Source organism: Oryzias latipes, chromosome 23 (genome assembly GCF_053564925.1).
Source record: "Oryzias latipes strain Hd-rR chromosome 23, Olatipes_Hd-rR_3.1".
Taxonomy (NCBI): Eukaryota; Metazoa; Chordata; class Actinopteri; order Beloniformes; family Adrianichthyidae; genus Oryzias; species Oryzias latipes.
This window is the reverse complement of record NC_136259.1, coordinates 26,983,413-26,996,377: the sequence shown is the minus strand read 5'-3', so window position 1 is coordinate 26,996,377 and position 12,965 is coordinate 26,983,413. Positions and strand designations below refer to the sequence as shown.

At 45.9% G+C, this 12,965-nt stretch overlaps 1 protein-coding gene across 9 annotated transcripts in view; it reads right to left on the bottom strand.

Annotated features, from left to right (window-relative positions):
• Nucleotides 1–12,473, bottom strand: part of LOC101166705 (filamin-C) — a 146,771-nt gene extending 134,298 nt beyond the window's left edge. For 7 of the 9 annotated variants that reach the window (XM_023952378.2, XM_078941625.1, XM_023952374.2 and 4 more), the window contains exons 1-3: nt 11,923–12,473; nt 505–753; nt 76–173 (exon numbers count right to left, since the gene is read on the bottom strand). In XM_023952378.2, coding sequence (XP_023808146.1) covers nt 76–173; nt 505–753; nt 11,923–12,292 — 717 coding nt within the window. In that variant the 5' untranslated portion in view covers nt 12,293–12,473. Of the gene's footprint in view, nt 1–75; nt 174–504; nt 754–10,976; nt 11,090–11,922 lie in introns of all 9 variants that reach the window. The other 2 variants (XM_078941628.1, XM_023952377.2) reach the window with 2 other exon arrangements.
• Between the last annotated feature and the right edge of the window lie 492 nt (nt 12,474–12,965).

Sequence of the window (12,965 nt, the reverse complement as noted above, 5' to 3'; positions counted from 1 at the left end):
AAAACTGTTGCTACTGCTCCTCCCACTTGCTCATGTTTAAGGATGGTTGATATGTGGAAGACCAGGTAGGAATACCTGTGGCACTCCGAGCCAATCATCAGCCTGCTGCATGGCCTCTCGGGCATTCTCCACTGGCTGGTTTGAATCCCACATTTCCCAGTCAGGACAGAGACCTGAAGGCAGCACAGGCAGATGAAAATCAGACAGACAGGATATGATTTTGATCCAGAGTCCGAGAGTCTGATGCCAGTCTTCCCTGTCTACTGCTTGAAACTGAAGTAGAATGTCTTAAGCTATCTGATTGGTTGGAGAGTATCCCTTAAAAGAAAACCAGTTTAGACTGATAAAGAAAATATATCAACCAGCTTACTGAAAAGAGAAAAAAGTCTATTACATTTTAAATTAAACAAAAGAACTATTGTTACATCATAAAAGTTTAGTTCCCGAAACCGAATAAAGAGATGAAGAAGTTGTCACTCCAACCATCCCAAATTTTGGACCCACCGGGAGCGCAGTTGTCCACCAGAGCCCCCAGCGCCTTGCCGTCTCTCCAGTCTCTATGAAAATTGGTAATGGGGAGCTCCGGCACCTTATTCTGAATCCAGCCCAGCAGTCGCTGTTTGGGGGTCAGCTTCTTAGCATCCTCATCATCCTCATCCTCCCACATAGGCATAGAGATGGAGTAATGCAAAATGAGGGTCCAGATCAAACCCAGAATCAACTTCAGGTTTCCATCCACAATGGCTTTGGAGTCTGGAAGAAAAATTTGTTTGATACATGAAACTATTTCTGATGATGCGTTCACAGCAAACATGATTCAGGCATCAAATTAATGTTAGCCACCTTTGTTTGGACGGGCATGGAAAATTCGCTGCTCCACGCCCGTCCAAATTTTTGTTCATAAGCTTGATGCCCCAGACCAATGTGGGAGGAGCTACTGCCAGATGTTTTTAGTCGGATCACTACTTGGAGCGTAGCCAATGCATGACTGGCACGGATTATGTTGAGAGATCAGGTTTTATTTATTTTGAAGAGTTCTACAAAAACATCAGTATTCATGTCTCCATGTCTGGGTTCATGACATCTTCGAGAGACTTTTCTGGTACCGTGAGGTTCACCATTTACTGCAGGAGCTGGATCTGAATGACAGGCCTTTCAGCGGTACTTCTGTCTCTCTGTGACCCAGTTTGACGATTTCCTGTCCCGCATTAGCCAGAGAAGGGAAAAAATAAAAAAGGAATAAAATTAGAGGAACTTTTTATCATTGTCTTAACCAAAATAAGAAAAATATCATAAAGTTAAAGAGGAGATTAATCAGATCCTCCTCCATGTTGAATTTTGAGTCTGTCTGCTGATCGTCTCACTGAACATATCATGTGCCCAAAGCTGAATCTCTGATTGGTTGATGCGACTTAACGTCCTCACCAAAGTTCAGATTTTGTAACTTTGGATGCATCGTAACGCCCACATTGCACCGTGACTCGATTTGCGCCATGATGCTCAACTTGTGCTGCTGTCAGGATTGCCGTCTGTACTTTGATTTGAGATTGAAACTAGTCACGAAGATGAAGATGAAGAGAAGACTCGCATTTGATGTGAACGCAGCTTTATGGTCCAAACAATACTTTTTAGATTTTTGTGCTGCTTCACAATCCCAGTATCACAAAAATGTTAATGTTCCATCAGTTAATTTTTCCTATCATCTTTATATCCATCTACTCATCAACCATAATCCTTCTATGAAGAACTAGATGATCTTTCTGAAATGGACTCTTCTGGGAGGCATGTGGAAGATCCGCAGGACCCCCACAGGGATTGAAAAAATGAAAAATGTAAATGGCGCACCTACTTCCCCCTTACTTTCTTTTTTGTGTTGTTCAAGTGTTCGCTACGACTTGTCGCCAGCAGCATGATCATAGGAAAAAAATGTGCAAAAACTTTTTCTCTCTACGAGTTTACCGACTTTGAAACTCCCACTTCGAAAATTCCTTTAGCTTCATCATCGTCATCAGTCATCACAGGTCATTTTTGTAGCTGTTGCTTGGGTTGCAATTGCAAACATTCAGAATTCAAGTTCTTCTAGACCCTTATCTGTGGACATCACAGACTTCATTTCCAAATACAAAAAAACTTTTTCTAAAAACCCTCATGAACACAAACAAGATTGGTGTGAGCTCTCCCTGTAGTCTGATCAGAAAAAAAAACACAAAAAGCATTTTCAGAACATTTTCTGCTCTATAAAAAGATGTTTTTTTATGATTGATAGATCATCACATCAGTTTAGACATGGTTGATCATAGTCATCAGCAAGCTTTTGTTTGAAAAACAGATTCTTTCTGATATTTGATCCTGAGAGCATCGCCCCCTGCTGACCACAAACTGCAAGCAAATACTGGAGTGGCCTGTGTTAACTAATGGTTATTGTGTTCTGCGTTGGTTCTCTGGCACTGTTGTTTGATTCTTTTGCTTTACTGCGTTCAGAAACCCCTGAACCGCCACCTTAACATGGTGGGGGAGCTTGAGAGCTTGAGTGATCCCAGGAGCTAAGCTGTCTGGGGCTTGAGCCCCTGGTAGGGTCAGACAGACGAGCCAGACAGAGAGCGGTTCAGAAGCCTCTGATGACAAGAAAGACCAAGGACCCGATTACATCGCCCGGATTAGCGTCACCGGGGCCCCACTCTGGAGCCAGGCCTGGGGTTGGGGCTCGCAGGCGAGCGCCTGGTGACCGGGGCTCTTCCCACGGGCTCAGCCCAGAAGAGTGACATGTGACCACTCTCCCATGGGCCCACCACCCGTAAGAGACCTCAAAAGGGGCCGGTGCAATGTGGTTTGGGTGGCAGTCGAAGGCGGGTGCCTCAGCGGCCCAAATCCTCGGTCATGGAACTTGGACTTTTGGGACACAGAATATCACCTCTCTGGGAGGGAAGGAGCCTGAGCTGGTGCGAGAGGTTGAGAGATACCGTCTAGATATAGTCGGGCTTGCCTCCACACATAGCCTGGGCTCTGAAACTCAGTCCTTAGAGAGGGGTTGGACTCTCTACCACTCTGGAGTTGCTCATAGTGAGAGGCGGCAGGCTGGTGTGGGCTTACCCATGAGCCCCCAGCTCAGCCACCAACTGTTGGAGTTCACCCCGGTGGACAGGGGGTCATGTCCTTCCGCCTGCAGGTGGGGGAAAGGTCTCTGACTGTGATTTTGGCTTACAGGGCGAACAGCAGTTTGGAGTACTCTGCCTTCTTGGTGTCTCTTAAGGGGGTACTGGAAAGTGCCCCAGCGGGGGACTCCATTGTCCTCCTTGGGGACTTCAATGCCCACGTGGGCAATGACAGTGGCACCTGGAGGGGCGTGTTTGGTAGGAATGGTCCCCCTGATCTGAATCCGAATGGTGTTTTGTTATTGGACTTCTGTACTCATCATAGCTTGTCCATAACAAACACCACGTTCGAGCACAAGGGTGTCCATCAATACACCTGGCATCAGGACACCCTAGGCAGGAGGTCAATGATCGATTTTGTAGTTGTTTCAGGCGACCATCGGCCCTGTGTCTTGGACACTCGGGTAAAGAGAGAGGCAGAGCTGTCCACCGATCACTACCTGGACGTGAGTTGGATTTGCTGGCGGGGAAGGACGCTGGAAAGACTCGGAAGACCCAAACGCACTGTGAGGGTCTGCTGGTAACGTCTGCCTGAGCCCTCCGTTAGGGAATTCTTTAACTCCACCATCCGGGAGAACTTCAAACAGGTACCGAGGGAGGTTGGGCACATTGAGTCAGAGTGGACCATGTTCTCCACTTGGAGAATGGTGGTAACCCCCGAACCCGGTGGTGGACACCGGAAGTGAGGGCTACGGTCAAGCTGAAGAAAGAGTCCTACCAGGCCTGGCTGGCTTGTGGGACACCAGCTGACAGGTATCGGCAGCTTAAGTGAGCTGCGGCCCGGACTGTTGCGGAGGCAAAAACTCGTTCCTGGGAGGAGTTCGGCGAGGCCATGGAGAAGGACTATCGGTTGGCCTCGAAATGATTCTGGTAAACCATCCGGCGCCTCAGGAGGGGAAAGCAGTTCTCTACAGGCACCGTTTTCAGTGCAGGTGGGGGGCTGTTGACTTTGACTGTTGACATTGTCTAGCAGTGGAAGGAATACTTTGAGAATCTCCTCAATCCCACTGACACGCCTTCTTTTTAAGAAGCAGAGAATGAGGACTTTGGGGTGAGGCGGTCTATTACCCAAGCTGAAGTCACTGAGGTAGTCAACGAGCTCCTCAGTGGCCTGAGTGGCCTCAGTCCGCCCTGAGTACTTAAGTCTGTGATGCTGTAGTAGTGTCTTGGCTGACACGTCTCTGCAGCATCGCGTGGCAGTCGGTACCTGTACCACTGGACTGGCAGACAGGGGTGGTGGTTCCCCTCTTTAAGAAGGGGGGGGACCAGAGGGAGTGTTCCAGCTACCGGGGAATTACACTCCTCAGCCTCCATGGGAAAGTCTCTGCCAGGGTACTGGAGAGGAGAGTCCATCCGATAGCCAAACTTCAGATTCAGGAACAACTGTGCGGTTTCCGTCCCGGTCTTTGAGTGGACCAGCTCTACACCCTCTTTAGGGTGCTGTAGGGATTGTGGGAGTTCGCTCATCCAGTCCATATGTGTTTTATGGATTTGGAGAAGGCATTCAACCGCGTCCCCCTTGGTATCCTGTGGAGGGTGCTCTGGGAGTATGGGGTCCGGGGAGACTTAGTGAGGGCTGTCCGGGCTCTGCATGACCAGAGCAAAAGATTGGTTCGCATAGCCAGCAGTAAGTCAGAACTGTTCCTGGTCCACGTTGGACTCCGGCAGGGCTGCCCTTTATCACCGGTTCTGTTAATAGTTTTTAATGGACAGAATTTCTAGGCGCAGCCAGGGGCACGAGGGGGTCTGGTTTGGGGACCACAGGATTACCTCTCTGCATTTTGCAGATGATGTTGTCCTGTTGGCTTCATCGAGCCTGGACCTCCAGCGTGCACTGGGGTGGTTTGCGGCCGAGTGTGAAGCGGCTGGGATGAGGGTCAGCACCGCTAAATCTGAGGCCATGGTCCTTGACCGGAGAAAGCTAGTTTGCCATCTCTCAGTGGGTGGAGTGTCCCTGCCCCAGGTAGAGGAGTTTAAATACCTTGGGGTCTTATTCATGAGTAAGGGAAGACCGGAGCGTGATATTGACAGTTGGATTGGAGCAGCGTCCATAATTATGCGGTCGCTGTATTGATCCGTTGTGGTCGAGAGAGAGCTAAGCCAAAAAGCAAAGCTCTCAATTTACCGGTCGATCTTCGTTCCAACGCTCACCTATGGTCATGAGCTCTGGGTAATGACCCAAAGAACGAGGTCCCGAATACATGCTGAAATGAGCTTCCTCCATAGGGTGGCGGGGCGCTCCCTTAGAAATAGGGTGAGGAGCTCGGTCACCCGCGGAGAGCTCGGATTAGAACTGCTTCTCCTACACATCGAAAGGAACCAGTGATTCAAGCATCTAGTCCGGATGCCTCCTGGACGCCTTCCAAGAGAGGTGTTCCGGGCATGTCCCACTGGGCTGAGGCCCTGGGAAAGACCCAGGACACGCTGGAGAGACTGCGTCTCTCGGCTGGCGTGGGAACGCCTCGGGGTGCCCCCCCCCCCCCCCCCCGAGGAGCTGGAGGAAGTGGCTGGGGCGAGGGAAGTCTGGGAATCTTTGCTTAGACTGCTGCCCCCGGGACCCGGAGAAGTGGAGAAAGATGGATGAATGGGTTAAGATTTGTTCTATGTATGCAAGATGAACGTGATTGGGCAAGGTTGGATGGGGGCGGGATGGAAAAGCTGATATAAACTGCTTACTTCCACCTTTGCGATATCCACCACATCCGTCCCTCTGTCAGCCCTCACTCCATGCCGTTCTAGTTCACAGTCTCATCACCTCTCGTCTGGACTACTGCCACTGCCTTTTATCTGGACTCCCTTACAAAACTGTATACAAACTACAACTGCTCCAAAACTCTGCTGCATGGATCAGAACACAAACCCCCTCTACTGTGCATATCACACCTGTCCTGCAGCAGCTCCACTGGCTACCAGCGCCTCTTAAGATCAACCACAAAACCCTTATTCTGACCTTCAAAGAACTCCATGACCTCGCCCCTCTGTATCGGTCTGATCTTTTCCACGTTGCCACTCCCACCCGCTCCCTCAGATCTTTCTTCTCCCTTCAGTTGGTTCCACCCACGGTTCAGCTCATCTCCATGGGGGGCAGACCATTCTGCCACTCTGACCCCCAGCTCTGGAACTTACTTCCCTCTAATGTACAGAGCAAGGACTCACTCCCTCAGTTGGCTAAAAAAAAAATCTCAAAACCCACTTTTTCAGACTAGCAATTATCCAATCTGATTAATTTATGATTCTATTGTTTTTTTTTTAAATCTTTTTAAATTATTGTATAAATGTAACTACTGTTTTATTCCTGTAACTGTTTTTTACGATTGGTTTTTTACATGTAAGATGACCAAAAAGGTGGACTATTGATAACGCATTATTATAAATGGCTGTTGGAGGACGTCGACAGAGAAACGAAGGGATAATCTGTAGAATTTCATTCTTACAGCTTCACATGGCATGGCTGTGACCTACAGCGACCACGGAGACTCCATTAAAAGGTACGAAGCAGAACATGCGCATCTCTGGCTCTTGCTAGCTTCAGGTAGACGTTACAACGCCATGAATCCCGAAGTTACCGTAGCAAAAACTTAAAGTTCCAGAAACGCAGAGGACCGACTAACACAAATGAGCACAAATATACATTTACAGAAACTAAACTAACAGTAAAACAAACACAAATAAACAAACCAACTTCAATTAACACCAACACAACACTGACACAATACATATTGTCACACACAAACACAAACAGACTTACACAAACTGACATTAACAGGAGTCTACATTAACATAACACAATTACAACCACCCATCTATCCATCATTTTCTTATCCCGCTGTATCCCTTTCGGGGGGTCATGGGGTCGCCGGAGCCTGTTCCGACTACTGTTGGGCGAAGGCAGGGTTCATCCGGGACAGTTCTCTAGTCTGTTGCAGGGCCACACGACATCTCACACATGCACACCTTGGGACCCTAAAGTCACCAGTAAACCTATGAAGCCTGTTATTGGACTGTGGGAGGAAGCTGGAGCGCCCGGTGAAAATCCACACATGCACGAACCAAACATGCCAACTCCACACAGAAAGAACCCACCCGCGATTTGAAACAGGACCTTCTCGCTGTGAGGTGCACCACGGTGCAGCCCTCAACACAAATACAAGTAAATCAAAAGAACACCAACTCTAAAGGAAGCATAAACGAACACAAAAAAACATCAACAAACTTATTGTCAGGCATCTGACAAACCAACACAAATGACCACTATATGAAAACGACATGACAGCAAAGAGACAAGCTTACACACATTAACACGGATGGAAAATGAAAACTACAACGGGACTCAAATGTAGTCTTTGCAGATTCCAGGCCACCTATTGGCCAGAAATTTAAATCAAAACCGACTTTGTCAGCTGTGGATATTTTCCTTCCAAAACAGGAACAGAATAGAACTGCATGAAGAAGGGCATCTGCAGAGTTTCGGCTCCACCCACTGGAGACTGGACTCTACGTAATAAAACTTTAGCTTAACCAAAACACATTGCAACATCCAGCGGATCCAATTGAAAAGAGGCTGACCTGCTAAAGCTGAGAGTCATCAGGGCGGTGGTCTAGGCCCCTCTGTGCTTTCTGTGCATCATGCCATTAAAAATTTAACCTACTTTATCTTTGACATCCTAAAAATGTAAGACATTTCCTTTCGCTTTGCATGTCTTCTCCACAAAGACGTCGTGACGACAGAAGTCTGATTAGATTAACTAATCACTTCAATAGAGGAAAGAGTTTTTTTTAAAATCTCTTCAAACTTTATCTATAGATCTGATATTTTACTTTTCTGATCAATCTGAGAATATATTTTTTTAAAACATGGAAAACAGAACTCCAACATAGAGCGAGATCATCTTTTAAATGTGCCTTTATTATTGTTATGATTATTATTGAATGCATGTTCACTTATAGTCTTTTTCAATCCCTGCGCCCAGTGCTTGATTAATGCCAGAACGGACCCGGAAGAACAACATTAGCCGTGCTTAGAACATTTCCAGCCACGGCTGAACTTAAACTGGAATAACAAGCGTATTGTGGCAAAATCATTTTATAAAAATTACAAAGAAATTTGTCAGACAATTTATGAAGGAAAATAACTTCCCGGTTCCAGGTTACAGCACTGACGCGTGTGGCTCACGGCGGCTACACAACTATCTTCAAGTGACTAAAAAGTTGATTTTCTCCAAAAAAAGAGAGCAGACCATGGCCCCTAAGAAAAACCAGGACTACGAAGACCTTAAAAAGACTCTTGATGATATCCAAGCTGCGTTGTATCCTTTCATGGAGCAAGTGACCGCTAAGCTAACTCCTCTCTTGGAGCTAATGGAAGACTTCCGAAGATTCCGAGCTCAAAACGAGCAAAAAGATAACCGGGTCGATATTCTGGAGAAAAGACTGGACGATGTGGAACAACAAGTAAGGATGAATAATGTCATTCTCACTGGAGTACCGATCAAACATCGAGCAAAGCTAAATGCAGCTGGAGTTAGCATTGCTAATGCTAATTACAATGCTAGCATTCCTAGCGGCTCTTTTGAAACGGGGAGCGGTGGAGAGTCTGTGGAACACCAAGTGGAATCATTTCTCATGTCTACAGCGATTTCCCTGGATCTCAACACAGTGGAGACCTGCCACCCGCTCCCCAGGAGAAAGGAGAAGGATAAACCAGCGATCCTCATCAGGTTTGTGAACCAAAAACACAAACTAGCTCTGATGAATCAAAGGAAGAATCTGAAGGGATCTGCTGCTTATCTGAACGACCATCTGACCAGAAGGAATGCTGAAATCGCCAAACACGGCAGGCTTCTCAGGAAGCGTAAGCAGATTGAGAACACCTGGGTTAAAGGCTGCAGGATTTACGTCAAACCACTCGGTCCACCGGACCGGTCCAAGGTTCTGGTTATTAACACCATGAAGGACTTAGAGAAGTGTTTGATCACGGACGTCTAAACCAACATGCAGTAAAAAATCAAAGTCAAATATAATTTCAAGAAATATGACGCCTGGATTCATCACTTTCTCCAAAAGTCTGAAGTGACCCTGATTCTCAGCAGAGTTCTGACCTTCAGACAATTTGACTTCAACTTTCAGCGCCGATGATATCAGCTGAAGAAGGATATGGACCTGAATCTAATGTCTGCAGACATAACAGTGAAGAGAACTGTAAACTGTTTAAACCCAGAAGAACGGCTGTTAATCAGCAGAAGAAGAAATAACAACCTTGGTCATTCGAAAGATTATGGATCAATTATGAAAAATGGTTAGATTGATTTATTTTATAATATTACTTCACTTGCTCCAAAAATGTATTCATGATTTTTCCTAATGTTACATAATTTTGAACATTTTAACTTTTGATACTTGAGCAATTTTTGCTATGAAGATTTTTTATGTCTATTATACCGATATAGTATTATTTGTATTAATCATGTACATGACTTTTATAAGTAAAACAATCTGCATATATTTTGGATAACTGATCTGCTTTTGCGATGATGATTTCTAAAAGTTATTTTTTACATAATTTAAGTAATTCATCTTTGTCATGATCTTTATTGATATTTCAGGATCCTTAATTCTGCCTGATAAAAGCTAGGAACCGGATATTGATAAATCATGTAATAAAATGGTTATAGTATAACGGGGTGGGATTATATAAGTTCGCTTCCTTCCACTCCCTTTCAAGCAATATTTATTAATATGTCTAATTGTCCTAAGTTTGATTAGTTATTTTTGTATGAATGTATAACTGATGATTGTATTGTTTTTGTGTATTCTTTTTATTTGATTGCTTGAAATAAAACATTTAAAATCAAATCAAAAATCAAACTTGAAGCTGAAGTTTGACAATCAGATCTGGTTTTGATTCAACCAGATTGTGAGTTAAAGCGGCTGAAACTGACCTGGGATGGAGGCTCACACAGACATCATCTGACATATCCTGTCATGTGATCTTCCTGGGGGCGGGCCATTAATGAAAGTGTCTGTTGTTTGGAGTCAGATGGAATTGAGTGTGAGTGTCTGCTGATAACCAGAAGTCCAACAGAGTATAAGACTGCAGAGCAGATCTGAACCCAGATCCGTTCTGAGCTGCAGCTCCAAAATAACTGGAGGGGGGGGGGCACATTCCTGTGTGCTGACTGCTGCAGCACAAGGTTTCCATTACATCCAAGAACAGATGATCAAAATTAGCTCATGTTTGAATGGATAGAAAACTATTTCAGGAGGCCACGGTTCTCCACAGAAAACCTTTGGGATACAAAGGAAGGATTCCAGAATCCAGCTACAAACAACACAGAAATCCTGAATCCAAAATCCAAACATTCCGTTGGAGCACTGAGAAATCGGAAAATGGCATCATATTGTCCAGAAATTCCAAAGACAAGAAACGGAAGCAAAGAAGTGTTCAGAAGGAGAGGGTCCATCACTGACAAAACCCAGAACAAACCAGAAACTCCAAGCAGGCAAACCAATAAGCACAGATCCAGAAATGACATGGAAAAGAACCTAAAGCAGAAGAATCCAGAATTTTCTTACAGAGAAGCAATTACTTTAAACCTAAAATGAATGAAAAATCAAGGATTTGTCTTGCTGTCAGACAGAAATGAATGATCCCAGAAACCCCAGAACTCCTTTATCGTGACTTTATTGTTCATTTTTTGAATTTTTGCTTTAAGCCTCAACTCCGCCAATGAAACAAGCTTTACTCTGCTAGACAAAGCGGGAGTGTCAGATGTGGACTCCCCAGGTCAGAAAAGCCCCTAGCAGGACGTCCCCACTGTTTCTTACCCCAGTCTATTTTCAGCAGCTCAGCTGTCCTGCCATCAATCACCCCTGCCCCCCCAGCAGACTCACTCCAACAGCATTCAGCGAGGGATCACTTCCAAAAGCTGCTGTGGAACCTGGACCGACAACATAAACACACAACACCAAACTTCAAAAAACACAACATTAAACATGAACACAAAAAGACAAAACCAAAAAAGAAAAAACAGACATGACCAAAAACAAGACAATAACATGTGATGAACACATGACAAAACAAACGAACCAAAAACATGAACACAACCTGAACAGAATAGAGACACAACTCTAACAACAAAGACAGAACCAAGACAACCTAAGAAAAAGATCTTTAACATTCCTGAAGATGACACACTAGACCTCCATCTCTTAGCCGATCGTAAGGGAACTAGACTTTTGGTTCTCTTTGTGTTTCTGGTGGACTTAATTTCCACAACGTTCTAGAACTGAGCTGCAGAATGTGAAGACCATGAAAGCAGACAGTTCCAGCCTACGTTCTCTGACAAACTTCGGTTTCTGAAGGTTAAAAAAAGTCTCAAAGAAAACTAAAGAGTCACTTTCTCAGAAACCATCTTGGGTGGAACACGGAACATTTGTCCTGCTGCTTCTGTAAGCTTTACATTTCCTTTAGAACTTCTGAGATCTCCTCCTCAACTTAAAGCTCTGAAGCCTCACTTTAACCCGACCAGTTCTCCTGCAGAGACTCGAAGGATCCCTGTGAAGTTCTACAGAAGAAACGTGTGTGCAGAAGCATCTGCAATGAACGTTCTACTGGACCTGAGGGGATCTTCAGGTCCAGGATCAGTTTGAAGCCCAGCACACCTGCTGTCCTCACATTTCCCACTCCACCTGCTGGTCCTAAAAACCACCAAATCCCCGCAAACATCCTCACGCGCTGCTCTGCGTAAAAAGCTCGTGCGGGCGCAATTACCGATGGAAACCAGCTTGATGTGCTCACGCTCCAGGAACTCCAAGGCCACAGACACGTTCTCCAGCTTCATCTGCCGGAAGTTCGGCCTGCAGTGATACTTCCTGAACATCTTCTTCTGGCTCAGCACCTCCAGCAGCCCGATCAGCTTCAGACCGTCACTCAGGTCTTTCTGCAGGTCGTGGATGCGCTTGTTGACCAGCTTCAGGTGCTCGTTGCACCACCTGGTGAAGGTGTTCTGCTGGATCTTCTTCCATGGCGCGTCCTCAGCCAGATCCTTCTCTGTGGCCGGCATCTCCTCCTCCTCCTCCTCCTCCTCCTCAACGTGTTGGTAGAAAGACAGCGGCTGCTCCAAAGGTCCGCTGCGGTCCATTACGCAGCTGTGAGGGGACAAAGGCACCTTAGGAAGGCAATGAGATAGGGGAGGAGGGCTACAGACCGCGCGCTCTTTAGTCCGGGTCTCCGGTGCAACGTCCTGAGGGTGAAGGGTGGGTTACAGAAGGCTGGAAGAGCCTTGCGTCACTCAGCTGGACTGTCAGAAATGCCCCCCTCCTTAACCATGAGTCCGCGTACCATAGGGAGGCGCGGGAGCTGTCATTGGCTTGGGGAACCGGGGGGCGGGGCCACTCTGTCCCCTACAGCAGTGTTTTTCAACCAGTGTGCCGTGGGAGATGGTCAAGTGTGCCGTGGAAAATTGCCCTCATTAACTGATCTAAAAGCATTTCCCATCTCCAGGAAATCAGCTCTTTGTTCATCCAAACAGGTCCTGATAAAACACTGAGTAGTTAGGAATATAAAAGATCATAAAATACTTATTTCTTTGTGTTTATTTGATTCTATTAAAGACATTTTGATAAGAATGACGGTAACGCGATTTAGCTGCAGCTATAACTGTTATCTGAAAAGTCCCGCAGCTTTTACTGTCTCCACGACTCCACCAATCATTCTTGAGGCTTAATCACATGTCATCAGTCTGACCAATCAGAAGTGTTTAAAGTCTAAACTTCCTTGTTCCAATTTAGCTCATAACTCACTCAGTTCCAACA